Here is a 27,968-nt window from a genome sequence, read left to right on the forward strand (position 1 = left end):
ACCACAAGTGTTGCTGGGGTTTTGACCTCTGCATCATCCACAGCATTGCCTGCACCACCTGACAGTGCCTAAAAATCACATTTAGTATCACCACCTGCCCAAACTTAGTACAACTCTCCCAAAGCAAATACAGCACATGGATACAGTAGGCTTTGTTAAGTTCCTGTTGTGTCCTCTAAGGGTCTGATACATAAACGTGCTCTAACTGCACTAAGCTCAACCTATATTATTCTCTGTTATCACTGGTTCAAATTCTATTACTAGTCCCATCTATTTGACTTGGATATTACTAGCTGCTGCATACTTATCTGATTGTAATTAAAAGTGTTGGAGCTGCCAGCTGTGACAGACCAAAAGATGTTGACTCCACTGACATACCTGATACACAGCATAAAAGCTGACTTTGAAAGCTCACCACATTTTCTCTGGCTGTATCTAGAGCAGAAGAGTTGATGTCAGACAATGACAAATGTGTTATTACTGGTTAAGTTTGTCAACACACAGAAATGACAATATGACAGTCTTCCTCAAACACTTTTCCATGATAAAAGTGGATGCCACTATTTGACTACACAGAGCAATGATTCAATGACAAAAAAGGGCATGATCGCTATATGCTAGCTACCACATGGTAAACATCTGCTGTGTCCGTAGTCAACAAATTAAAGTACTAAAACACCTGATTCCAGGATGGTTTTGGAACATCTCCACCACATTTAATTAGCTGTTTTTTCATTCTTTGTTGTTTTTTGTGAAAGAAAAGACAAAATAAAGATAACAAAAAGGTTAATTCTACAAAATGACATTTTTTCCTCAGCTTTCTTAAAACTTGCTAACTCATAAATTCCAAATGAACTGAGTCCAATACTTGTGACACTGGAAGCAATGCATACATGTGTCGGTCTCTCTGTCTTTGACTGATAAAAGGGGACAAGGGTGTTAGGGTGTGATATGTTGGAGTTCATACATAGTGAATGGACAAACGGGGAGGCAGGTGAACTGGCCCTGTCTCACAAGCCTCCACATTTAAGTCTCTGTGACAGTCGGGTGGGGGTGGGGGGTGGGGATCCAGCACAGTTTTTCTCATTTGGATAGCCAGCTGGCTGGCACCTGGGTCACTGGTCCTTATTGGATCCTTCTCTGAATCTTCCTCCTGCAACTGTGTTGGAGCACTCTGGCTCAACAAATGACTGGCTGGGAGCGAGCTACTGATATGTCCTCTGAGAGTAACAACTGGCTGTTGGGTAAAGACAACGGGCAATGGGAGCAGCAGGTTTACAGTTTTAGCTTGAACTAAAACACAGTTTTTGGCAGATTATTCCATTGGTCACCTTCCATTTGGACAACAAGAATGCTTGATAGGAGAGACTGGAGGTGTTCTTCCACTACGAAGACTCAGAGTTCTTGGACAGAATCGGCTGGCAGATACAAGTAGACTAGAACAGATGAAGCATTTTTAGAACAGCTAGAAACATTTTTTATGGGTCCTAGAACTCTGCCTGAAAAGTTACAGAATTAATACCTGTAACAGCTCTAAACTGTCCTGCATGTTAGCAAATATGCTTGTTTGCCATCGAACCCACGGTGAGATGACAAGATCCAGTTTCACTGAGTCCAGCACAGGGATATCTCCATGCTAAGATAAAACCTAGCTCTGTCAAAAATCACACAAAATAAACCTTTCAAAAGCTCCATTTATACATTTGTTGTAAGAGAGGATAAAAAGTGCCACCTATGTTTCTTTTCAATATAGACGATGCTCTAACCAGCAGCTCCACTACGAGCAAATTCTGTTCACTGTTCTGAAAACACAAGATTTTTTTGTTTATACATACACACATATTATATATGTGTATATATATATATATATATATATATATATATATACACATATATATATATATATATATATATATATATATATATATATATATATATATATATATACACACATATATATATATATATATATATATATATATATATATATATATATATATATATATACACATATATATATATATATATGTATATATATATATATATATATAAATATATATATATATATATATATATATATATACATATATATATATATATATGTATATATATATATATATATATATATATATATATATATATATAGACACACACACACACACACATATATATGTTATATGTATATGCTATATATGTTACCATGAGGCAGCTATCATTTGATGTAATGCATGCTAACATGCTGCTGGCATGGAGCCCACTAACAGTCAGAGTACAGTGTGCTGAGATATTAGCAAAGACACTCTACAGTGGACATGATTACAATGTCTATTTATCGTGTGACTCAACATGGAGGGTGACCAGCATGCCATTCTCCCAAAACCTGATGTTAGCATCAACACCGCTGGTTATCAGCAGGTAATGATTGCAACTAGAGGGCCAATTTGTCCACGTCACAACCATGGCATATTTTACATACTCCTTATGGTGCCCAGGCATGTGGATGGCTTCAGTTTTCTGATACATCTGCCTCTGCCTAAAACCCAAACTGTCTGTATGAGGAGACAGACTAATGGTGGGCAAAACGTTGTGACTCATCTGGCAGAGTCAGTCTCTTGAGAGAAGTAGGGTGGGGGCTTTGAAGATTGGACCAGATATGAAAGAGCCAAGCCATCAGTACTGATGATGATAACAGTGGCTTACTGTACGAATGGAGAGCGTCAGTGTACATCTGATATTGAAGTGTGGTAATAGTAGATATGGACTGGTGCTGGTGTGTGGCAGCGAGTGGATTCTTAGGGAAGAAACATTTTCAGTCCTTATGACACCAAAAAAAAAAAAAAAAAAAACAAGAAAGGAGGAGAAGTGGAGGGACTGAGTTACATGTGAAGGGAGGAGGGTGGAACCCAGGAAGGGGATAGATAGTAACTGCTGTCTGTGTTTAAGTCCTAATGGATCCAAGAGGGGGGAAGGAGGTTTCCTCTGTTATCAAGACAAGATAGTGGACGGATACGAGGGCGCTGGACCTTCCATATAGTGATGGACTGAAAGGAGTAGAACGAGGAGGACGAACAACAGGACGCAGTGCCAGCATAGCACTGGTTTTGGTATATTGGTTTTGGCTGCAGTTGGTGCATCAGTCAAGGTTGAAGGGTGGGGGTGGACTGTAGAGCTCCGCTGGGGGGGGGGGGTCTCTTGTCATGCGGGGGTGGGGAGGATTGTGAGGTCTTCCTCTTAACTACCATAATGCATGGTGTTGCTGGGGATGACCATGGGCGAGGCCATAGAGATGGCAGCACCCCCCATGGTGAACTGGTTGGTGACTGGATAGTAAGTACCGCTGCTGCTGGGGCCCGACTGGCCCGTAGTGGCTCCTGGAGGAACAAACAAATCATTACATTTAACATTCCCACTGAAGATGCTTGCATGGTACATACTTTGTTTCTGTACTGTGAAGTAGCAGAGGGTGACAGGTGGACTTACCCTGAACTATTCCTGTGCTCATGATAGAGCCCATCCTGGAGTGGGTGTGGTTTACAATTCCTGTGTTCACTGTAACCAATCGGAGAGAAAAGCACAGTCAATGATATGTACAGCACTACAACAGATTTTAGCTTTTTGTTTGCAGTTTGTTGCTACAAAACACAAGGTAGACAACTTCAGAGCCCTTCACACCACATTCCATCTGTTGCTTTAGTCATCTAGTTACTCACAAAAGTATTACAAGCTGTTATTGCTTGAAGCTTTCAAAGGTAAACATGATCATTGCTGAAACACTTGAAACAGCCGGAACACTGTTGGAGCTGATACAATGCAATTGCTAAAAGAGGCTCCAGTGTCAACTGGAAGTGCTGTGGGAAAAGTCAGTTTCAGTTCAAACTGAAGCCCTAAAAGCAGCTGAAGTGTCATTTGAGGTGGAAGTGGTGAAAGCAGTTAGGGGTACATTGTGTGCTAAAAGTAAAAGCTGTGGGAGCTTAAGTTTTTTTTTTCTTTTTCTTAATCATTCCAGTAGATATTTGTTTCAATCATGTGAACCATAGACTGTATGCAAAGATGGATGACATGACAGCTCTCCTGAAATGAAACCAAAACATCTGGATCATCCCCTGACAGCTGGCTGCAGTACAGGTCATGAGCCCCATGACCTGTACCGGGCGGACCAGGCGGAACCAAAAGTTCAAGTACAAATGAATTTTCCTGAAAGATGGTTTCTGTCATTTTATGTAGTTCTTATTACACTGATGTTTGTTCAGGTGTTCCTTTTGCTGATTAGTTATTTTATGGTATAAAACAGGGGTTTGACATCATAATAGACACCTGTGTGTGCCAATCAGTGTGCTTGCAATTAAGAACGGTTGTAAAGGCAGGAGCTCTCTACAGTGGCGAGAGCAATTGGCTCCAAATGATGTCAGCAACACAAGATGGCAGCAGACACATCCGGGATATTTTTGCTTCATTTCCGTTCAGTGGCAGGAAGTGGAGATGCATCGTCCATCTTTATATAGTTATCGTTGTGAACGGCTTGACAATCTGTGTGTTACTTTGTAAATATCAAACACTTTCCACAAATATTAAAATAGATTTGTAAACTCACAAAAAATGTTTTGCAAATGTAAAACTGATCTGCAAATACACAAATTCCACAAATAAAAAATATCTGTGTACACAATGAATCAGTTTACAAATACATGAAAAGCATTTGTGAATATCAACACTTCCATAACATTTGCAACTTTCAAACATATTTATTGACACACACAGAATTTTAAGACAAACTTTACAAATTAAAATCCACTTGTGTCATCCGGACATTTTTGGGTAGCACATGATTTCCTGCTTACATCACTTCCACATTTCAACGCAAGGCCACACAGTCTTTCTATTAGGTGTTTGGTCTACATTTTCATATGCATTCCTGTTTCGGAGTATGAAATTCATGACATTGCTTTTGTCCAACACTTGCTACAGCCATGGGCTGACCAGGTGTCTCGCTTTATGCAGGACTGCATGGCATTTTTATCCCTTATCCCATGTCCCACATATTAAGACAATGGCCTGCGTTTTGAGTGGCTCTAGTTTAAAAGTCAGACTTTTCTGCAGTGGAGGCAGCAGTCACTGTACAAAGCGCAGAAGCATACAGCAAAAGAAACAAAAGAAAAATATACTCATAATATTGTTTGTCAAAACACACATAAGAGTGCGCACTGACTGGAGAACAGTCCTTACCATTCTGTCTTGAACATCCAACTTGCAAATGCTTGTTTAAGAGTTAATACTGAAAATGTGCAGAAATACTTCTTATTTCATTTTCATAAAATGTGCTTGTATACAGACTGTGTGCCAGGTGTGCGCACATTTGGATACAAACAGGAGTAACTGCAGACAAATTGATCCACCCAATTACCCAATTTCAACATGGAAAATTGATAAATAATCACAGAAATCATATGGTGCTGGTTTAATCATTATGGTTTTATTCAAAAAGTCTCCATAGAGACACCATTATTTTTGTTCTTCCCAAATGTTTCTGCAAATTTTTCAGAGATGGTATACCGTAGACAGATGAAATTTTGGAAACTGTAATAAAATGTTGTCAAAGGTTTTTGATCTTCGTAGCTTTATCCTGTCACGACTAGTTCCAGTCCATGCTGACTTGAACCCCAGAATTGGACCTGCATTTGTATAATGCCTTTTAGTCATCTGACCACTCAAAGTGCTTTTTACAGTACGAGTCACATTCACACACACACATTCATACACTGGTGGCCGAGGCTACCATACAAGGTGCCACCTGCTACTCCGTTCTTAACACATTCACACACCGATGGAACAGCCATCGGAGCAATTTGAGATTCAGTTCCGCTCTACCTCTGAGCCACAGCCGCCCAAGCAGAATTGCTACTTGATGATATATTTTCTGTTTTTTTTTGTGTCGTTGTGTGACATCAGTGAACACTAAACTTGTTTTAAGCAGTCCGTGAGAGTAACATATAACCTAGCTTCTTAGGCTTCGTTAGCTTGGTAGCTTCAAGCTAGGTGGGCTCCACTTAAACACCCATTTTTGTATTAGCCTTGTGTTTGGCAGAGTCACGGCCGGGAGTCTTTCACATCACTTCAGAAAGGTTCTTAAGAAATCTATGAGTGACAACATGGAGACCACATCCATTATTAGTCGTTACCAGGTGATAACCATCTAGGTTCCAGCACAGTTCAGACTCTGTAACCATGACAAGACTGACTCATCCAGGGCCAAAGCAGCCCCCTTTAAAACAGTTGCCCCTCCCACTAGGCATATTATATTATCCACATAAAAAACACAGTCAGCATATTGTCTAACCAAACACAATTTCCAGCTTTCTGAACTCAAAATATAGCAAAATATTAAGTATTTTCATAAATGTTCTCCTTCGCAAGTTATTTACAACAAAATTTAATGAACAATAAACTTAATAATGCAGGTCACATGATCATGAAAAGCTGCAAGAACAATCCATTTCACAGCAAAATATTACGCCCGTTTTGCCAACCAAACTCAGATGGCGGGTAACAGCGGGATGGATGTGTAACATACATCAGTATGGTAAGTGATACAATAACTGTGCATATATGCATATGAATGTTTACAGAACTACTGAGTATACACCCTTGGCCACGCTACAGAAACAGGGGGAAAGCAGGATAACTGTGAGGTTTTTTAAATGACATAGTGAAGACAGGAAGGGAGTGGGGACTTGGAAATTAATGATAGCGTGTGTGTGTGTGTGTGTGTGTGTGTGTGTGTGTGTGTGCGTGTGTGCGTGTGCGCGCGTGCGATGCCCACAGTCAGTGAAAGAGCCGCTCTGTCACAGCATCCCCCTCTTCCTGGAGGTTGGCGATGTGTTGCAACCTGGAGAGGTAATCTGCCACCACATTGGCTTTGCCTGATCGGTGTTGTATGGTGAACCTGAAAGGCTGGAGTGAGAGATACCATCAGGTATGGCGACTATTATGGTTCTTCATGGAGCTGATCCAGGTGACAGCTCGGTGGTCAGTCTCTAGATCAAACTCTCGTCCAAGCAAGTAATATTGCAGGCTCTAAGCACCCACTTGATGGCCAGGACTTCCTTTTCCACAGTTGAATACCTGGTCTCACGTGGCTGCAACTTGCAGCTCAGGATCAAGATTAGGTGTTGCTCTCCAGGGTAGCCTTGGACCAGGATGGCTCCAAGGCTGACTGCTGAGGTGTCCACTAGGGCTGTACCCAAATGTTCGGATATTCGTTTCTGTGGGTAGGTATTTGTTATGAAAATTTGGTATTCGTTTTTTTATTTACTTTTTTTTTCTTTACATATTTTTTTGGTGCTAAATGTAGTCTTTTTGTTGTTGGTAAATGTAGGTTATCAATAAAAATCAAAACTTTTAAATTGCATTGTTAAAAATGTGAAAATATAGTATAGCTTACCAACTGAGCTTGTGCGCACGGCACACTTGAGCGCATCTGTCTGAGGCTGTGGATCAGTGCCAAGTTTTACCACTTTATCACTATTCCCTCTAACTTGTAGCTGTTTTTTTTGTTATCTTTTGAATTTAATATGAATTATGGAACTGTTTTTGTCAACGTTTGTTTCCCCCGTTTTGTACAATAAATTATTGTTTAAAGTTTCAACAAGTTTCTTTTGGAGTGCGTGACACAAGTGTGTTTTGAAAACGACCGTGGACTGTCACCTGCTCAACAGATCAGTACCTTCGGATGCCATGACAGTAATAGATTATAGATTAATAGATTATAATAATAATGTAAAAATATCATTTACAGACGGATTTGACAGACGATCACTGCTGCCCGACCCGCAGGTCCATTTGCGGGTCCCTGCGCCGTGAACAAATATTTGAATATTTGTTATAAATTCTGCCGAAGGTCCGAATGTTAAAAAATGGTTTTCGGGACAGCCCTAGTGTCCACCTGTACCAGAAAACTTTTGCTGAAGTATGGACTCTTAAGGACAGGGGAAGAACACAGGTAGGCTTTCAAAGTGTTGAAAGCTGTTTCCCAGTCATCTGACCAAGTCACTGGATTTCTCTGGTCCTTGCTGGTCAGAGCTGCGAGTGAGGCTGCTATGGTAGCAAACTGAGGCACAAATTGTCTCTACCAACCAGCCAACCCAAGGAGGGACTGCACCTCCTTTTTGGTGCAGGGTCGAGGGCAGTTATGGATAGCTTCTACCTTATCGCACCACTCCTTGTTCCAGTTGGTAACCCAGGTACCATGTTTCTTGCTGTTCCCACTCACTCTTGGAGGGGTTGAGTGTCAGCCCAGCCTTCTGAATCCTTTGAGACCAATGAGAGGTGTTAGACATGCTCCTCCCAGGTGAAGATCACTACATCATCGAGGCAGGCCGAGCTGCAGTGGTCACACCCCTGGAGGACTCTGGCCATAAGCCTCTGGAAGGTGGTGGGTGCCCCATGCAGTCCAAATGGCATCACAGTAAACTGGAAAAGTCCAGCTGGTGTTTGATATGCCGTGTATGGCCGGCTTTACTCCTCCAGTGGCACCTGCCAGTATTCCTTACACAAGTCAAGGGTGGTGATGAATCGAGCAGCTATGATCTTCTCCAGCAGGTCATCGATCCTTGGCATAAGGTAGGTGTCAAACTCTGAGATGGAATTGAGTTTCCTGAAACTGATGCATATCAACTGCATACAACACATCTTCATCAACAATAAACCTTTCCTTCCCTACACAATTCCCCTCTTTTTCGTCTACCACCTTAGCAAACAAAGCTTTCAGAGTTTCTGAAAACTCTTCTTCGCTTCTCAAAGCGGTGTTGGTGACAAGATTTTCTTGGCCCCTGTGTGCCACCCTCACAAACACTACTACTAGGTCTGGGAGTGGTTGGACACCGGCTTAAGCCTGGGCTTGAGTAATCACAGGACAAGAGACATTCACCTCCATCTTCTGCAATGTCTGTTCCCACTGGCAGTTCTTTTTCCTCCACCAAGTCAATGAGTACAGATAAGTCCCAACCCAAGATGGCATCTACGGGTAAGTTCTCTACCACCCCAACAGTCAACAGGTAAGGGTTCACATCAATAGTAACAGTCAGCTTTGGGATAAGGATGATTATCCCCATGAACACACAAAATGTTTGCTTGCCTGCTGTAATCTACACTGCCAATTGGCATCAGGCTTTGCTTTGGGGTGTTGAAGTCCTGGTTGGTTTGCTGCACTTGTGGAGCACGTAGCTGGTCCTCTTTTGTGAGTGCTGAGATACTGTAGAGCCAGCTTGGCAGACCCTATTCCCTCCACTGGCTCATGCTGCTTCACCCAGGTCGTCAACTCCAAGGGGAGTACTAGGAGCAGCTGTTTCAAGATGATAACCTCACCAAACTCCTCCTAGGTGCGCTGCTCTGGTCAAATCCAATGCCGATAGAGGCCCTTAAGGGAGTGGTAGGTCTCTGTGGGGTTCTCGCCACGTGGAACAGTAGTGGATTGGAACTGCTGTCGATATGCCTCAGGACAGATGTCATACTTGGCTAGTAGGGTTTACTTCAGGTCTGCATAGCAGTGAGCTCTCTCCTCATCCATTGCCGTATAAGCCTCCAATGCCTTCCCAGACTGGAGTGGAACGAGTCGACATGCCCATTTACTCGCTGGCCATCTCCGTGTTTTGGTCATACATTCAAAATGTATCAAATAATTTTCAGTGTTCTCACCCATCTGATATTGTGGAATTTTTGGCTACGTATAGTGCCTCCACTCTTGCCTTGACTGGTCAGATTCACCACTAGCATCTTGAATCTGGACCGAGTGTGCCTCCAGTGGGGTTTCCTGGCGCCCACACCTTGGTAGTAGTGTTGGCTGTTCAAGTCTGGGACTACTCACCGTTACTGCGCTTGGGGTTCTGGCAGCAACTTTAGTCCCCTCTTGAAGGGAGGAGATAAAGCTGATCCAAACTGTTATAGGCCAATCTGTCTACTGCCCTACTTATCAAAGATACTGGAGAAACTGGTGAATAAGCAACTGACTAATTACCTCAATGCTCATAATATCCTGTCAAGTGTTCAATCTGGTTTCCGGTCTGGTTATGGCTGTGTTAACTACTACCCTTAAAGTCCTCAATGACATCGTCTCTGCTTTGGACTCTAAGCAATGCTGTGCAGCTATTTTCATTGATCTTGCAAAAACTTTTGACACTGTTGATCACTCCATCTTGATTGGCAGACTGGGCAGCGTTGGGGTCTCCGGTCACTCACTGGCGTGTTTCTCCAACTACCCCACTGGTAGAGTACAATGGGTAAAATCCAAACACCATCTCTCTCAGCCTCTCCTCGTCACAAAGGGTGTACCCCAAGGATCAATCCTAGGTCCTACAGTCTTCTCTATCTACATAAACAATATTGCCTGCTCTGTCACAGATGCCTCCATCCATCTTTACGCTGATGACACAGTCCTCTATGCTGTTGGTCCCACCATTGATGCTGTACACACCTCACTTCAGGGCAGCTTCAGGCGCATTCAACAGGCTCTCTCCACTCTACACCTCCTACTAAACTTATAAATACTTATAAATATCTAGGCATCTGGCTAGACAGTACCCTATCATTCTCACAATACATCACCAAGTTACAGTCTAAACTTAAATCCAAACTCTGTTTCCTTTACAGAATGCGGCCCACTTTCACTCCCTCTGCCAGGTTAACCTTAGTTCAAATGACCATGCTTCCCATGCTGGACTATGGTGACATCATCTATCAGTCAGCCTGCAAGAGTGCACTGCATACACTGGACATCATTTACCACTCTGCCATCCATTTTGCTACTAATGCACCCTTCAAAACACACCACTGTTCACTATACTCCTCTGTCAACTGGCCATCTTTACACACCCATTGTAACATACACTGGTCAATGCTCATCTACAAAACCCTGCTTGGTCTGTGTTTTCTGTTCTGGTTGCACGCTGTGGACTATTGTGGTTACATGTTGTGGACTATTGTGTCTCCACAGGTTTGACTATGTCTGACTGTGTATTCTGTTGCTGGATGTTGAGGACTTGTGCTGAGGATGGTTTTATATGTACTGTTTTTGGCTGTCTCGCATGTCTGCTGCTGTGTTTGCCGCTATTGTCCGTTTGTGCTGGTGATGTTTACATGAGTGTTTGTGTGTTGTGCTACATGTGTGTTGCATACTGCCTTTCAATATGTTATGCTGTTTTTATATCTAACCCTGTTCTATTTCAGCCCCCTAACCCTTTTCCTTCAAGAGGCTTTTACTCTTGCCAGGCCTCCTTTGTAAATAAGAACTTGTTCTTATAGGACCTGCCTGGTTAAATAAAGGTTAAATAAAATAAATAAATAAATACAAAAACTGGCAGCTTGGAAGTAGGTGGTGCATGGACCATACTTTGATGCAGCTGGGGCAACTGGTCAGCCATCAATGACACAACTAAGTGAGCCCTGGGGCCCACTGCACCAACATTCATGGACATGCAAGTCTGTGTGACCCTCCAAGAATATGCCTCCCCAGACCATTACCGACCCACCGCCAAACCAATCATGCTGGATGATGTTACAGGAAGCATAATGTTCACCACGGCGTCTCCAGACTCTTCATGCTTGTCACATGTGCTCAGTTTGAACCTGCTCTCTTCTGTGAAGAGAACAGGGCATCAGTGACGGACCTGCCAATTCTGGTGTTCTCTGGCGAATGCCAGTTGAGCTGCATGGTGCTGGGCTGTGAGCACAAGCCCCAGTAGAGGACGTCGGGCCCTCATGCCACCCTCATGGAGTCTGTTTCTGACAGTTTAGTCACAAACATGCACACCAGTGGCCTGCTGGAGGTCATTTTGAAGGGCTCTGGCAGTGCTCTTCCAATTCCCCTCTATGGCCCTGTCCAGCTGGACTACCTATGCAACATGATTGGGCTGCAGGTATCACCTCATGCCACCAGTAGTTTCAAGGACACTAGCAGAAAACAAAACTAGAAAAGAATCAGTCAGGAAGGATAAGGAGAGAGCAACTGTCTGTGGCCACCACATGTAATACCATTCCCTGTTTGAAGGTTGTCTTGCTTTTGCCTCTCCATTGCACCGGTTGTCTCTTTCATTTGCACCAAAGAAGGTGAAACTGATTCACCATCACTTGTGCTTCCTAAATGGACAGATTGATATCACTTAAGTTTAACTGACCTGGTGTTCTACTGTGACGATTGTGTTCACTTAATTTTTTTGAGCAGTTAAGTTCACTGTTAATAGATAGTTTAGTTCAATCTATTCTATCCTAAGTACATTAGATTATTTTAAGAGTTACCATTGTAGGACAGAAAACTCATATTTGATGATGGTCCTCATGTTGCGGAACTTGTCTTTAACATCTGTGCCTGTTAAGTAATGTTACGTTAGCTGGATATAACCAGAAAAGGCCAGCTAGATGGCTACCTACAGTAAACTATTTTACTTATTTAGCCACCTTATTAATTTATTTACTTATATGAATGTGGTTTTTGTCTGTCCAATTTTAGATGTCCTTTGTTTTTTAAGCCTACTGATGCACATTACCGTAGCCATAATAGAAATTTCCCTGAGGGAACACAGCTGTATGTATTTTCACATCATGTATTAGTTCAATGTTAATCATCTTACAAACATACTGGGTTTAATTTTTTTTATTACGTCACACATCATAGCATCTGTAAATTCACGTTTTTAGAAGTCAGTAACGGGTGACCAAGTAGAGCAACAAACTGATCCAGGACAGCATCTCTGTCTCCTCTTCTGTAACAGCTTTCATCTCTCGGGTCCGAAAGGAGTCTCCGCTCTGAAAATTAAATGGGTGTCAAGAAAGGAGGAATTTATTAATCTAGTGTTATATAGATCGCAATACCAGCAGCCTATTTCAGAAGATTAACAGGCAAAACAAACAACAAATGTTGACATAATATTCAAACAACTGTCATTAATTAACTAAGCTAGTGGTAATGTTAGTCAGCAGCTAACTTTGTCTAGCTCACATTTGTTTGTTAACATGGCTCAGTTGTGTGACAAAATTAACAACTTAAGCATAACCAACCTTGCATGAAGTCTGAGGACAATATCCATCTAGAGCATCCAAGAGACCATCTTTTGTTTTATTATTTGTTCGTTTTGGTGATAAGCCGTTGGTGGGTTGAAATCTGATACAAGTTGCGCACAAGCATCCTCTGGCTTTCACAGTCAAACAGAAATGTATACGAAAGTGTGGGATAGATAACATAACTTAATATAGGACAAACAAACACACTAACACTCACTGTGCCTTATCAACAATAAAATAATAAATGCACATTGAAGCTCATAGAAAGACTGCATGATCTTACTTTGAAATGCGTAATGATGTTATCAGCAAGCGATCACGTGCTATCTGAAAATACCTGTATTAAACGATTTTTGTTTGGACTTCAGTCGAAGTTTGCATCAAAATTCTGTTTGTAAAAAAAGGAAAATCCACAAATGTAGAGATGAGATCCACAAATGCCTTTTCCATTCACAAAAAGAAAGTGGAATTACAAATGCCTGTTTGAAAGATAGACATGTTTGAGAGATATTCAGAAATGCTTTTAAGTGATTGGTAAATTCATTCAATGTGTTCACAGACATATGTTTTACTAATGGAATTTGTGCATTTGCAGATGCGTTTTATATCTGCATAATATTTTTGTGAGTTAACCACTCTTTTTTTTTTTTTTTTTTAAATATATTTGTGTACGGTGTTTAATATGTACAGATTACAGTAACACACAGATTGTCAATTTGTTCACACAAATAATACTGAAACAAATGTATCTCCATAACGTTCAAGTGTGTTTCAAGTGTAAACATTTAAAAGAGTTAAAATGTCAGTGGAGGAAAAAAGACATGAATGCAGCCAGCAATTGACATGTGAGTGGTGGAAGCAGTGTAAGGACAAGAGATTAAAAGATGTTGAAATGTCATCAACAGTTCAAAGGGAGGAAGTATATGCTACAACAGTTACACAAAGGTATTCCACATTTTACATTCACTGATCTGACACTCTGGCTCATCTCCTTTGTAAAAGTTTGAAATCCTTTACTAGCACTCACATCATGTAACAGCACTGTCATTTAGCAGAACTCACTTGCCTCCCCTTTGTGGTGGGCAAGATATTTAGTCATTTTTCTCTATGTCATAGTGTGGTAGTGCCCACTAGAGACCAAAACATGAACAATATTTCTGTTCAAACTTCCGCAGTTTTCATGCTGGACTACAGTTAGTCTCTGCTGCTCTCTACTATATTAAGTAACAGAAGATGTTGAGAAGTCAGGGGGAGTGTGATTCGTACCCAGGGGGATGAGGTTGTTGTGAGACACTGACGGGCCGCTGCCAATGACTGTGCTGAGGTCATAAGCTGCAGGCATCCCTGCAAGGGAGAGACACAAAACAAGCCAGTCAACACTGTTTTTTCTCAAATTCACATTATATAAAGGTCTTCTCAGCGTAGGGCCTGTGATGCCATGTGACTTGGGCCATCAAAAATGTACTTTGTTCACCAAACTTAGGGGCTTGGGCCTGTACAGCCAGGGCTAAAAATGATTAAAGTCTATGATTGGCTGAGAATTACGCATCCAAGAGGTTCCCAAATCTCCAAATGGCCCCATCCCAACTTCCTGCGCCCCCGCTTGGATCACACCCATCTTTGGACTCTGTCTTCATTGTGATCTTAACTTCACATCAGTAAAGTTTTGTAACTGCATCTTGCAGTTGTAATTTTATCGTGGTGACAAAATCTATCCGTAAACAGAGATATAAACACCTGCTAAAGGTCTCAAAATGGCTTCTATGATAGCTCCTGCTACAGTCGGTGTCTCTAGGACCACATTTTGGACCAGATTCTGCTACGATGACACAAACACACACACACACACACACACACACACACACACACACACACACATACATACACAAGGTGAAAACAATAGCAGACCCGCTGTCATAGCTGGCAATCACGTAATGAACAGTGCTATGGAGCAGAGAGCGAGCACTGGCCAGTGATGGGGTACTGGTCTGGCGTCCTTGCTTTCCGATTCATTGTCAACCTTCTACTGCAGGTGAGGCTCTTCTATTCATTTACAGATAACGACATTTACAAGTCACCACATGTAAATGTAAAAGCAAATCTTTAGTAGGGCCACGTTTTCCATTGATGCCTCTCCCACTACTTACTTGCTTAATAATAATACATTTTATTTAAAAGCGCCTTTCTCAACACTCAAGGACACTTTACAGAGCATTAAAAACACAACTAAAGTCATAATTAAAATAAATAAAAACAACAGACAAGAGTGACAGAAAGTATAAATGGATGTGGGCAGTTAAAGGGAATATGTAATTTGGAACAATTTGGAGCTTACGGTGTAATCCCCTACCAAACAACACATAAAAATAGTGACATTTGTCCCGATGTGGCAATTTGGTATTGCATGACTATGTATGCTATCATGCTGCCAGATAACTGCCAGTAGTAGTAGCTAGGTACAGTAGCTCATAGAGATCAGTTAACAGCAAACCCAGACAAGTTCATCTCTGCCCCAAAAGGAAGTAAACTAACTGGTGCTACCTACACGACGTCTTATTTTTTTTCTTAACATATTAAATAAATAATATCATATTACTGTTCACCCCATAATTTTTGGCTCTTTAATAAAAACTAGCAGTGCCCATTCAAAACATGCCTTTTGGGAACAGACTGATTGCTTGGTCTGTGCTATTGCTGCTCACAATTTTTTCGAGAACCGCAGTTCTTTGGGTCCTGAGCAACACACCTGAGCCCAAAACACCTTGAGCTATTTGTCACATTTGTCATTCTTGAGTCATTCTATTTTGTGGTGCAGCACGGTGCATTATTCTGCTGGGGGGACCACTGCCATCAAGAAGTGTGCTTGCTTTGTATCAGTGTTTGGTGAAGCATGTCAGGTGGAATGTCAGGACCTAAGGTTTCCCAGCAGAACATTGCATTGTTAGGAGATGATCAATGTTATTCACTTCATCTGTCAGTTGTTCTTATGTTGTGGCAGACCAGTGTATGATGCTATTCTGTTATTTAGTTTACCCCAAAATAACATACAAAAGGCCCCCAAACCACTTAAAAAATATGCAACTCAATGGTGTACTCCTTAATTCAAAGGAAAATATTGTATACTACATGATACTGGTTATGTTGCAGATTCAAACACCACTGAAATACACCAGGGTATTAATTTCCAAAGACGCTTATTCAGCCAAATCACCAGAATAAATGCTGGCATTGTATGTTTCTGTAAACCACGGATACATAACATATTTCTGTTACTACGTAGCAGATATGCTAAAACTTTGTTTCAACAACACTGTGGTTATATTTAGGCAGAAAAACTATTTGGGTATGGTTAAGAGAAGATCATGTCTTGGCTTTAAGGTTCTATATGCAACATAAAGACATCATTAAAGCAGCAAATAACTACTGTCTATGTAAAGATATAGTGGAGGCATGATGTTCTGAGCAGAAAACAAATTCACGCTCCCTCTCTGTGTGATCAGAGTCAATCTGTTCTTGTTGTAGTAAGTTCTGGCACCTGTGCAGCCAGACTTATTGCTTGGGTATGTTAGGTTAGGTTATGTTGTGCACTTGTGTAGCCCACTGACTAGCTCATCCATCCCTTTCCACTATGCTCATCAATTGTTTTCATTGATATTTTATTTTATTTTATTTTTTGATAATTTGCACCAAATTCAACACTGCATGCCTCTGGCTACCCCTCCGAAAGACATATGATTCCTTGCTTTATAGTAACAATAACCGAAAATGAGTTAAATAAGTGAAACAATCTTAGTTTCACAGCATCTGTGCAGCATTCTTTACTCACTGTGTCCATGGAAACCACAATGCAGCTTCACTTAACACCTTAGAGAGTCTACATATCTCTATGGTCTGCAAATTGACCAAGTTTTTGGAGTTCTTTCCTTTCTGGTCGACTATTGTCGTTATTTGCCAGTGTATAACATACTGCTCTGTGCAGAGATCCAACAGGAAAATACTTTGATAATCCCAACCTGTAATTAAATACTCTGCAGTGTCTCTAACATCTTCATGATATTACTGAAAATGTGTATCACACGCAGGATTGGTTTTATCTACCAGTGTTTCTGTGTGTTCACCTGATACAGCCATCCCCTGACTCATGCTGTAGGCTGTCCCCGTGTTCCACATGTTCTCGGACGGGGAGGTGTAGTGTGAGCCAGGAGGGGGGTTAGGGGTGGTGCCTGTGTACCTGCAAATACATACACACACACGCGTTTAACATTGGAGAGACAGACAGTGCTCCCTGTCACTCATCCACATCCAGGTGTGGTATTGGGGTCATGAGACCAACTCACCTGAAAAAAGGGTTCTTCAAGTCCAGGAGGTTGCTGGACTTTGATCCTGTCTGGTCCACCTGGGCAACAATACTGATGTCGTAGCTTTGTCTGTTGAGAAGGAGATTGGGACTGTATTATTTGACAAATAAATACATATCACAGAATACATTTTTAGTTTTGCATTTACACTGCTCAAAAAAACAAAGGGAACACATAATCATCACAGTGTAACTCAAAGTCAATTAAACTCCTGGGATATCAACCTGTCCAGTTAGGAAACAATACTGATTGTGAATCAATTTCTCCTGCTGTTTTGCAAATTGGACCGACAACAGGTGGAAAGGAGAGGCAATTACCAAGACAACCCCTATTTAGGAATGGTTTTGCAGGTGGTGGCCACAGACCATTTCCCTCTCTGCGTTCTTTCTGGTTGATTCTTGGCTAGTTTTGCATTTTTCCAGTGCCCTCACCACGAGTGGTATCATGAGGTGGTATCTGCAGCCCACAGAAGTTGCTCAGGTAGTGCAGCCACTCCAGGTTTGCTGTATCTCCCAGCACAGTGTCAAGAGCATGGAGGAGATACCAGGAGACAGGCCAGTACACCAGGAGAGGTGGAGGGGGCCGTAGGAGGGCGACAACCCAGCAGCAGGACCGCTATCTGCTTCTTTGTACAAGGAAGGACAGGAGGAGCACTGCCAGAGCCCACCAAAATGACCTCCAGCAGGCCACTCGTGTGCATGTTTCTGCCCAAACTGTCAGAAACAGACTCCATGAGGGTGGCATGAGGGCCCAATGTCCACAAGTGGGGTCTGTGCTCACACCCTGGCACCGTGCAGCCCGATTGACATTTGCAAGAGAACACCAAAATTGGCAAATTCGCCACTGGCGCCCTGTACTCTTCACAGATGAGAGCAGGTTCACGCTGAGCACATGTGACAGACGTGACAGAGTCTGGAGACTCCATGGAGAACATTCTGCTGCCTGCAACATCCTCCAGCATGACCGGTTTGGTGGTGGGTCAGTGATGCTAGCCAGAGGTACCCTGACTGCTGTTAGGTACCAGGATGAGATCCTCAGACCCATTGTCAGACCATATGCTGGTGCAGTGGGCCCTGGGTTCCTTCTGATGCATGACAATGCCTGGCCTCATGTGGCTGGAGTGTGTCAGCAGTTCCTGGATGACGAAGGCATTGATGCTATTGACTGGCCCGCCTGTTCCCCAGACCTGACTCCAATCGAGCACCTTTGGGACATCATGTATGGCAGCATCCACCACCTCCACATCGCACCACAGACTGTCCAGGAGCTGACTGATGCCCTGATCCAGGTCTGGGAGGAGATCCCCCAGGAGACCATCCGTCATCTCATCAGGAGCATGCCCAGACGTTGTAGGGAATGTATACAGGCAAGTGGAGGTCATACACACTACTAAGCCACATTATGAGTTGTCCTGAGGAAACTCACAAAAGTTGGATCAGCCTGTGATCTGATTTTTCCACTTTGATTTTGGGTATGATTCTGAATCCAGTCCTTAATGAGTCAATGATTTTGGTTTCCATGGATTGTTCTTACATTATTTTGTTCTTAACGAATTACACTTTGTAATCAATAAAGATTTTCATCTAGAATATTTCATTCATCGAGATCTGGGATGTGTGATTTAATTGTTCCCTTTGTTTTTTTGAGCAGTGTATATTTCATTTGTACTTTTTGTTTTCATCCATTTGAGAAGCTTTATCAGTATAAGGCCGACTTTGATGATACAGTAGGATAGCCTTATATGATGAGTTTGACTATTTGGGAAAGACATTTGGTGTCTTTCTTGTCAAGTGTTAGATAAGGAGACAGCTATCACTCTCATGTCCATACAGTAAATATAAGACTGTGATGCTCATCTAACTACAACAAGCACGATAAGAGGAAGACCATGACCACTATGGATGTGGCATATGCACTGAAGAGGCAGGAACGCACTCTGTACGGCTTCAGTGGATAAATAGATGTGTTGGTAATTAGTATCTGAAAATCTGGTCTGCATAATATAAGTTTATATTTAAATTGTCTTGGCAACATAAGTTATAGGTCACACAATATTAGGCTCTTTAATATGCTATTAATTTATTTGGCAAATTTCCCACTGGACATTGAGGATGTTGATATTTTCATCTGCTGGATAATCCTTGAAATGAAACCAAAATACGATGATAAAGTGTTTCCTGTGGAACAAGAAGGTTGCTGTGAGGGCAAACTATCGTGTTTCCCCATTTTACCTATAGACAGGCTACATGTGTGGTAAAGAAGACTTGGTGTGTTTTTGACTGCCTATTATCAAATGTATTAGTCTATTATTAGATTCCATGTGATGCTGACTGTATTGCAGCAAAAAAACAAAACAAACACTGAGGTGCTTTAGAGGTAGCTTTGAGTGTCCTTCTAAATTCAGAGAGGATGTGTGATATGGTTATAGCTCTTGATTACAAAACAGATCTGGCAACTAGAGCTTGCTCTAAATTTTGAAAGTTTAGCAGTGTAGCCTGTTAATAATATTTAAATGTACTATACTTCAGAGAGAGGAAAAGAGAGAGGGACAGAATGTGTGGATAAGTGAGAGAGAACATGTAACTGAGTGAGACAGAGAGCATGAGGACTTGAGAGAGTGCAGACAAAAAGAGAGCAGTGTGACAGAGAGACAGAGAAAAACTTTCTAATAAAACATTAATGTTTATTATTCTGCATTATATCATTAAAGAAGCATGTCAATGATTGTCAAATAACAGATTTGACTCAACTGGACTGTTGGAATATCATTTTCATTAGTTTCTCAGAGAGTAAAAAAGCCATGTGAATAGAAACTCTATGAGTGTTAAATAAATGTGAGGAGTAAAAATATGACATTTAAACTTAAATTAGGTCTCATTACTGATCACAAAAAGCAGCCGATCAGACAGTGGTAAATTTGCCCACTGCCAACTAAGAAGCATTCTTATGAATTGTTCCAAAGAAATAAGGAAAGCAGCCCACCAAGGTGAAAGTCTGAGACTACTGGAAGAGAAGCGGAATGATATGTAGGCTATGCTACACATAACACGTAATTTATAGTTCTGCGTTGAATCGACAAGTAGGTTACGGCGTAGGCTCCACGTCAATTTGGAGCCTACGCTGTAACCTGCGACGTAGCCTAATGTGCACCTTCCCCAGAATTGTAACTATGTGTCGCGCTGACGCAGACCTCCGGTCTGTCGCTGTATACTCACACCATTTCACTCAGGGGAAATGGAGCTTGTATTTACTATTAGTTTACAAATATGAAACAATAAATTGTGAAGACAGTAAAGCCTCCACTAAAATAGCATTTTAAGTCTTGTCTGTGACTTATCCTTCAGGGATTTATACTTTGGGATTTATCCAGGTTTCATATGAGAAGACGGAAAGATCGCCGGCCGCTAGGCTAATCAATATAATGTAAAATGCCATAGGCTTGTGCTAATAACGTTAGTATGTTGTATTTGTTTAAAAAACGTGTTTAGTACAGGACAGTTGTTTTGTCAGTGAACCTTGTGAGTTGTAACGGAGCCGAATTATGTGCCGTTACCTTTGTTAAATGTTGTTGTTGTCCCTGGTTTTATATGAGAAGAGGAAAAGATCGCTAGTTGCTAGGCTAATTTATACAATGTAAAATGCCATAGGCTTGTGTTAATAATGTTAGCATATTGTATTTGTGGGGAAAATGTGTCCGGATTAACACAAGTGTTTGTGAATGCTGCGAGTTGTAGTGAAGCCAATTTGTGTACTTGTTTTTCAAATTTTCTCTATTAAGCCATGTTTAATGTGTGTTTTGGGTGTGTTTTGAATCAACTAAACTTAACAGCACTTCACAGAAACCTCTGCAGTTACACCTCCAAAACACTGGTTGGTGGCAGAGTGACACAGACACACCACCGCATAAGTAAAAATGCTCACAACGGCACAGGCGACGTGCGTAGGCTACGTGCATATGGTCTACACACAACAATAAATCCCCTTTAAGAAGTGGGGGGTCTGGGGGTCTTTACAAGGAAATTTTGAGTGTCAAACACTTAATTTCCTGCATTCTGATGATTTTTTTTAATTCAAAAATGTATGCTAGAAATGTCTTTTTGATGTAAAGGAAACACAAAATTCAGCACCAAGTGACAATTCAAAGTATAATGGAGCAGTGCTTTAATGCTCTCAGACATTCTGTATTGCTTTCAAATGTGCATTCTGACTTAATGCTATCTCTGCTGAGTCAGCACATATGTAGACATGATGAACTCCTCAGTCCTCACTTGTGTCTTTTGTTTGGGGACGTAACCTCTTTTACCGCACATGTGGCACCTGTTTCACATCAAATCATACGTTGATGCATTTTAATTTATTTATAAACCCCTGGGACTTAAGCCTATATTAATATATTTAAACAAGATTTTTGCTCATGTGCAGAACTTCCTGCATTCACAGATCTATGTTCTCCAAATGTCAAGAATAAAGTTGTTACATTTTGAGAAAAAAACTCCTGCCTTCTAGTCTGCTGTATATTACTTTATTGCTCTAGTATCCTATTCAGACTGTCTAAAAGATCCAGAGCCTTGTCTGGGACTCTCTCTAAGACAAAGTTCAAGGCAGTGGTCATGCACTGCTCTTTATTGGAGGTGGAAAAACAAAACTACCATAAAACTTTAACCAAAAGCCTAGTCCCAATTAAATGCCCAGTTCCTTTTACTAGGCCAATGTTGTGACACATTTAAACAAATAAACGCCTGTCTCGATTAAACACCTGGTCTAGTTGCCAAGCAGTTCATTTTAATAAAAGTTCTTGGATGTATAAAACCAGCGTATCACTATATAACCATGAATTCCAAAGAAGACTTTAATTCATTCAGATTTACTGGCATGGTAAACAAGAGAGACCAAAAATACCAACAAAAACTACAAATGAGGATGTCTCAGTGGCTGTCGCCATACTGACCTCTACTGTGGACAAAAGATTTGTTGAAACCAACGTAACCCTCTCTGGAATAAAGTCTGCATTTGCTGAGATCAATGTCTGTTTACCAACAGCAGAGGTGCCCACACAGTCACACAAGAAATGTAAAATACACAGCAGCAGGCTAAGATTGATGACCTGGAGGCACAGTTCCGACGACAAAATACCCAAATTGTGGTAATCAAAGGGGAGCTGAGGAAGGTAAAACATCTGGCTTTGTGGCCAAGCTTCTACTTAAAATTTTAGGAAAGGAATATTTTAACAAACCAGTAAAGGTTGACGGGGCCCACAGAAATCTTAAACATGCTCTGAAAAGAAAGTCAAGACCCATCATAGCAAAGCTGCAAAACTACAGAGTAAAGGTACTTGTGCTGCGGCTGGCGAGACAGAAAACCCCCCTCTCGTCTATGATGACACTACAGTACACATATTCCCGGACTGGACTACGGCAACTCTTCAAAAACAGCACCAGTTTGAAGAGATCAAAAAGAAGTGCAAGAAAAAGATTAGATATGGATTTGGACACCCTGCCAGATTCATCGTCACTGTTGACAACAAAGATATAAGCTAACAGACTCAAAACATTTACTTGTACCATTATACTGTACAAACTGTATTTATGTCACAGAGGCACATATTTTTCAACTTACTTCGCCTGTTTAATATCCTGTATGGAAAACACATACCAGAAGCTGCTATTTTATCATTGGATGCCCAGTGTGCCATTGACCGGGTTGTATGGCAGTATATACGCTGGAAGAATTTGGTTTTGGACACTCATTTAGAAAATGGATAGAGGTTATTTATTACACCCTGTTACATCATTCATTACCAACCAAAATATCTCACAGCCATTTGAGATACATTGGGGAGCTAGACAGGGCTGCACCCTCTCCACTTTTTTGTTTGCAATTATGTGTAGCCACTAGCAATCAGTATTAAGTGCAACACACACTGCCGCCATACGCCGCACGTCAAAACGCCCGCCTCCATTATATTCTCTGAACCAACCCACACTGCCGCTGGCCAACGCGCCGCACCGCTCTGCTTCAGCCCACTGCTCTATTTCCAGCGCGACCGGCGCTCATGGCGGCGCTGCGAGAAAAGCCTTTTATGTACGTCCCGGCCGCCGTAGTATCAACTCCGGTTGTTTCAAATTTTTAATAAGACGACTTTGATAAGAAACTCACCCGTGAAATCCAAATTGTTGTTGCCTCAAAGTTTTTCCTCTTCTTCTTCTTCCGTTACTAGCAGTTGGCAACCGTTGGCAACTAGTGTAGGTACAGCCACCTAGCGAGCTGGGGTGGGAAATACACGTCGACGGTGCCGCTGCGCGCCGCTGCCAGTGTGTGTTGGGGGGCGGCACTTGACGGCCACAGCGCTGCGCCAGTGGCGGTGTGTGTTGCACTTTAGACAGAGCCTGGAAATAACTCCAATAGAGCCTCAGGGGATTCCGCAACATCTTTCCCTTTATACGGATGATATCCTCTTGTATCTGTCAAGCCCAGAGACATCAATACCTCCACTGCTCTTACGCAGTGATAGTTTCAGTGTATTTTCAGGATTTGTAATAAACTGGGGAAAAAAGTGAGATGATGCCCATTTCTGCAAATGTTAATGATCTGCAATGTACTCCTTTCAAAAAGCCTTCAACAGCTTAACATATCTAAGAATTTCAATAACAAAAAAGGACCTTCTACTGATTAACTGGCAGAAAAAAGATTGCCCAGCTAAAGAAAACCACAGAATTCTAGAAAACTCTCCATACTGCTTTGGCTGGGAAAAAGCGGTCAAAATGGTAGTTCTGCCATGATTTCTCTACCTTTTCCAGGCTATCCTGTCTTTCATCCCTCTTTCTTACTTTTATCAGCTGGAATCGCTCATCGTGCCCCTTCTACGGAGTGACAAGAAAATCACCAAAAACCACCTAATTAAATCAAAGGATGAGGGTGGTTTTGGCCTGCCACACGTTTACTACCAGGTTTTTATATCGTTTCATCACGATACGTCAATTCTTTGGACAATGATATGACATTTGCCGATATTACAAAGACTGACATAATACGATTTTGATACAATGCCATTTAGGGGCCTGCGATCGATATAAAGGCAAGGCAAGGCAAGGAAAGTTTATTTGTAGAGCACAATTCGTACACAAAGTAATTCAAAGTGCTTTACAGAACAAGAAAATGCATTAAGATCACAATACAAAATAAAAACATAAATAATCATTATAAAATGAACTTTAAAAGAGAGGAGTGCAGATAAGATCCTTTCAGTCATATGCACAGTGAAATAGAGCTATTTTGAGCCTAGATTTGAACATTGTCAGAGCAGAGGCCTGTCTCACATCTTCAGAAAGACTGTTCCAGATTTTAGCTGCATAAAACTGGATATAAAATGATCATGATCAAATGATCATCTGCTTTTTTTAACTAAAACCATCATCTTTTTCATAAAACATCAGGTCTGGCTTACAACCCTGAAGGCAAACTTCTCGCAACAGCAATAAAACATGGACTAACAATAACATTATTTTAAAAAAATATGAAGCTCAGTAATAACTGCCAAGGTTCAGAGACAAAACAATTGTTTTTGCTAGTCACTCATTATTAGCTTAAGCATATTTAAATTGCGAAAATTAGCCTAGCGGCTAGCAGACTTTATTTCTCTACTTATAGCTTAACAGAGTACATGTAATGTTATTACACAATCAGAGATCTCCGCCTTCTGATAGTCTGGGGACACTCCTTTCTAAAGTGTGTTTAACACACCGGCGAAAACGGCCGGCAACAAAGCAACGCCTCTTGCATTTTTGAAAAGACGCGCCTTCTTGGAAATGTGCGCTCCTCCTTTTCTCGTCCGCAAGGAAACAAACACACAGAGAGCTTGAAAATGGATGCCGAGAGATTAAACTCCGTTTTATCAAACGTGTGCTCATCTGTGAAGAAAATATTTTTTCTAGCGGATGTCTTAGTTACAACATTATTGAGCTAACTGGAGTAGTTTCATATCGTATCCAACAACGGGAAGCTTTTAACAGATGACGTCCTGATGTTAGCTTTGCTGCTAGTGTTAGCTGTCCCTGTCAGCTGGAGCCACTGATGCTTTCTAGACATCGTGATTTCTCAAAACTGAATAAATACCACACATAGCAACACAAAACTGCTTTGCTAGCTCAATCATGTTGTAACTAAGATATCTGCTGGAAAAGATATTTTTTTCACGGACCGTTTAATGAGTTATTACCTATTACAGACACTGCTAACGGCTAACAGGGCTAACAGCTAACGGTTAGCCCAGCTAAACGTGCACACAGAAATAGTAATGTTTGTTCGATCATTGTGTTTATAGACTTTACAAACATCGGATTAGTCCAAACAGTGATACAGTGATGTGAAAAATGTGATATATAGGCTATATATATAGCTAAAAGCTCTGCTGGTTTTCTACCCGGAAGTATTTGTAAACAACAAGGCGATTCCCTCTATAGTCCGGCCGGACGGATGACTCATGGCCTTGTAAAAGATTATGTTTGTTTCTTTTAGTTGGCGAGAATGTGTCGCCGCAAACGCGACAAACATGCACTAACTTTGACGGCGTTTTCTGCGAGCACGGCTGAGCCATTTTGTACTGCTACATGTGTTTCTAGTGGGACTATGTTTACAAGCACAAGAGTTCAGCGAGCCACCGAAGGACCGCCCTGCGGATTTACTATTGGTTCTGCAACGTAGGGAGTTTTTTTAAACTCTGAAATTGTATCCACCCATCTAAACACAAAATCAGGGAGAAAGTCATCAGTCTTTAGTTAAGCAAAGCGTCTAAAGACTGACTTGTGAGTCTAAAGCCACTGCATCTTCTGACAGAACAGTAAGGTTGAATCTCAGCCTGCAAGCACGGTTTTTCAGCTGAACATTGTTGAAACAGAGCAGCGAATGTTACTATAGTGAGAAGTTAGCAGGATGAGATGCCCAACTAGACAGGTAACATTATGCCACGTTTTATCTCATTACAGCATTGTTTACTTGTCGCATGTGCCCTGTCTGTTGACCTGTACTTTCTCTAAAATCCAAAATATTTATTCCCAAGTGAATATTGTTATTTTTATCGTCTTTCTCTTTGTTGCTTGCCATCTGCCTGCTGCTGTTTGACAGTGACACAGACTTTTAAAATAAAAGTGTATCCTTAACATGACGACATGGTTTGATGTTTTCACTTTGCATCGATGACACTGGATGATTGATCATTTAATCGATATACCGATCAAGATCGATGGATTGTTACACCCCTATTTACTACTGGGCTGCTCACTTAAATATCATAGCGTGGTGGAAAAAGTGCCCATTTTCACTGTCTACAATGGCAGGTAGGGCCTGCCATCTCTTCTTTCAGGTTATGGAAACCGTTGCGGAGGATATGGGCGAAAAGCATAATTCCATCATCCTGGAAGAGAGCAGAAGGGTGCTTTGTACCCAAGGAAGTGGATTCGTCGGACATCAGCCAGTTCCGAACCATTTCTCTCCTGAGCGTCTAATGCAAGATATTTTTCTCTGTCCTGGCAAGGAGGCTGGCCACTTTCATGGTGAAGAACAAATACGTCATCACATCAATCCAGAAAGGTGATATCCCAGGCTTCTCTGGGTGTTTGGAGCATACAGGCATGCTCTGTCAGCTAATCCGGGAGGCCAAGGAGATCAAGGGGAACCATATAGTTGTCTGGCTCGACTTAGCCAATGCATATGGATCAATCCCTCATGGCCTTATCAACGCAGCTATGCAACACTACCATATCCCCCACTACATCAGGGGAATGATCACCAACTACTTTGGAGGATTCAAGCTACGGTTCCAGACTGTCCATTTTACAACCCAGTGGCAGGAACTGGAAAAGGGAATCATCGCGGGCTATACAATCTCCCCCATCTTGTTCATAATGATAATGAAACTACTCATAACAGCTGCATTCCCCCATCTTGTTCATAAAGGGAATGAAACTGCTCATAACAGCTGCACGGAAGGAATTCAGAGGGCCAGGAATGGAGTCTGGCATCCACCAACCTCCAATAAGAGGCTTTATGGATGACCTCACCATAACATCAACCCTTGTACAAGCAAGGTGGATTCTGAAGGCACTTGATGATGTGGCAACATGGGCTCGAATGAAGTTTAGTCAAAGAGCACGGTGATCAGGAATGATAAAGTAACAAGCAAACAAATATCACGAAAATTTGAAAGGAATTGGCAATTAACCAAACTGGAAGAATCTCATTTAGTCTGGGCAAACAGTCTCAAAATGTATAAGAGGGGCCTCTGCAATGCCAGAGCAAACTATTACTCAGCATTAATAGAAGAAAACAAGAATAACCCCAGGTTTCTTTTCAGCACTGTAGCCAGGCTGACTGAGAGTCAGAGCCCTATTGAGCCTTGTATTCCTTTAGCCCTTAGCAGTAATGATTTTATGAGCTTTTTTAATGACATAATTATAACTATTAGAGGCAAAATTCATGACCTCCTGTCCTCAGATAGCACCTATCTAAACTCAAACACAGCTGTAAGACCGAATATATATTTAGATTGCTTCTCCTCGATTTCTCTTC

At 41.5% G+C, this 27,968-nt stretch overlaps 1 protein-coding gene across 2 annotated transcripts in view; it reads right to left on the reverse strand.

Moving 5' to 3' along the window:
• Nucleotides 1-691: 691 nt before the first annotated feature.
• carm1 (coactivator-associated arginine methyltransferase 1) overlaps nt 692-27,968 on the reverse strand; it is a 78,352-nt gene continuing 51,075 nt past the window's right edge. The window contains exons 12-16 of one of the 2 annotated variants that reach the window (XM_033645287.2): nt 17,385-17,474; nt 17,166-17,278; nt 14,314-14,391; nt 3,481-3,549; nt 692-3,371 (exon numbers count right to left, since the gene is read on the reverse strand). In XM_033645287.2, the coding sequence (XP_033501178.1) occupies nt 3,232-3,371; nt 3,481-3,549; nt 14,314-14,391; nt 17,166-17,278; nt 17,385-17,474 (490 nt within the window). In that variant the 3' untranslated portion in view covers nt 692-3,231. Of the gene's footprint in view, nt 3,372-3,480; nt 3,550-12,624; nt 12,793-14,313; nt 14,392-17,165; nt 17,279-17,384; nt 17,475-27,968 lie in introns of those variants that run through there. The other variant, XM_033645288.2, reaches the window with a different exon arrangement.

This window comes from Epinephelus lanceolatus, chromosome 18 (assembly GCF_041903045.1).
Source record: "Epinephelus lanceolatus isolate andai-2023 chromosome 18, ASM4190304v1, whole genome shotgun sequence".
NCBI lineage: Eukaryota > Metazoa > Chordata > Actinopteri > Perciformes > Serranidae > Epinephelus > Epinephelus lanceolatus.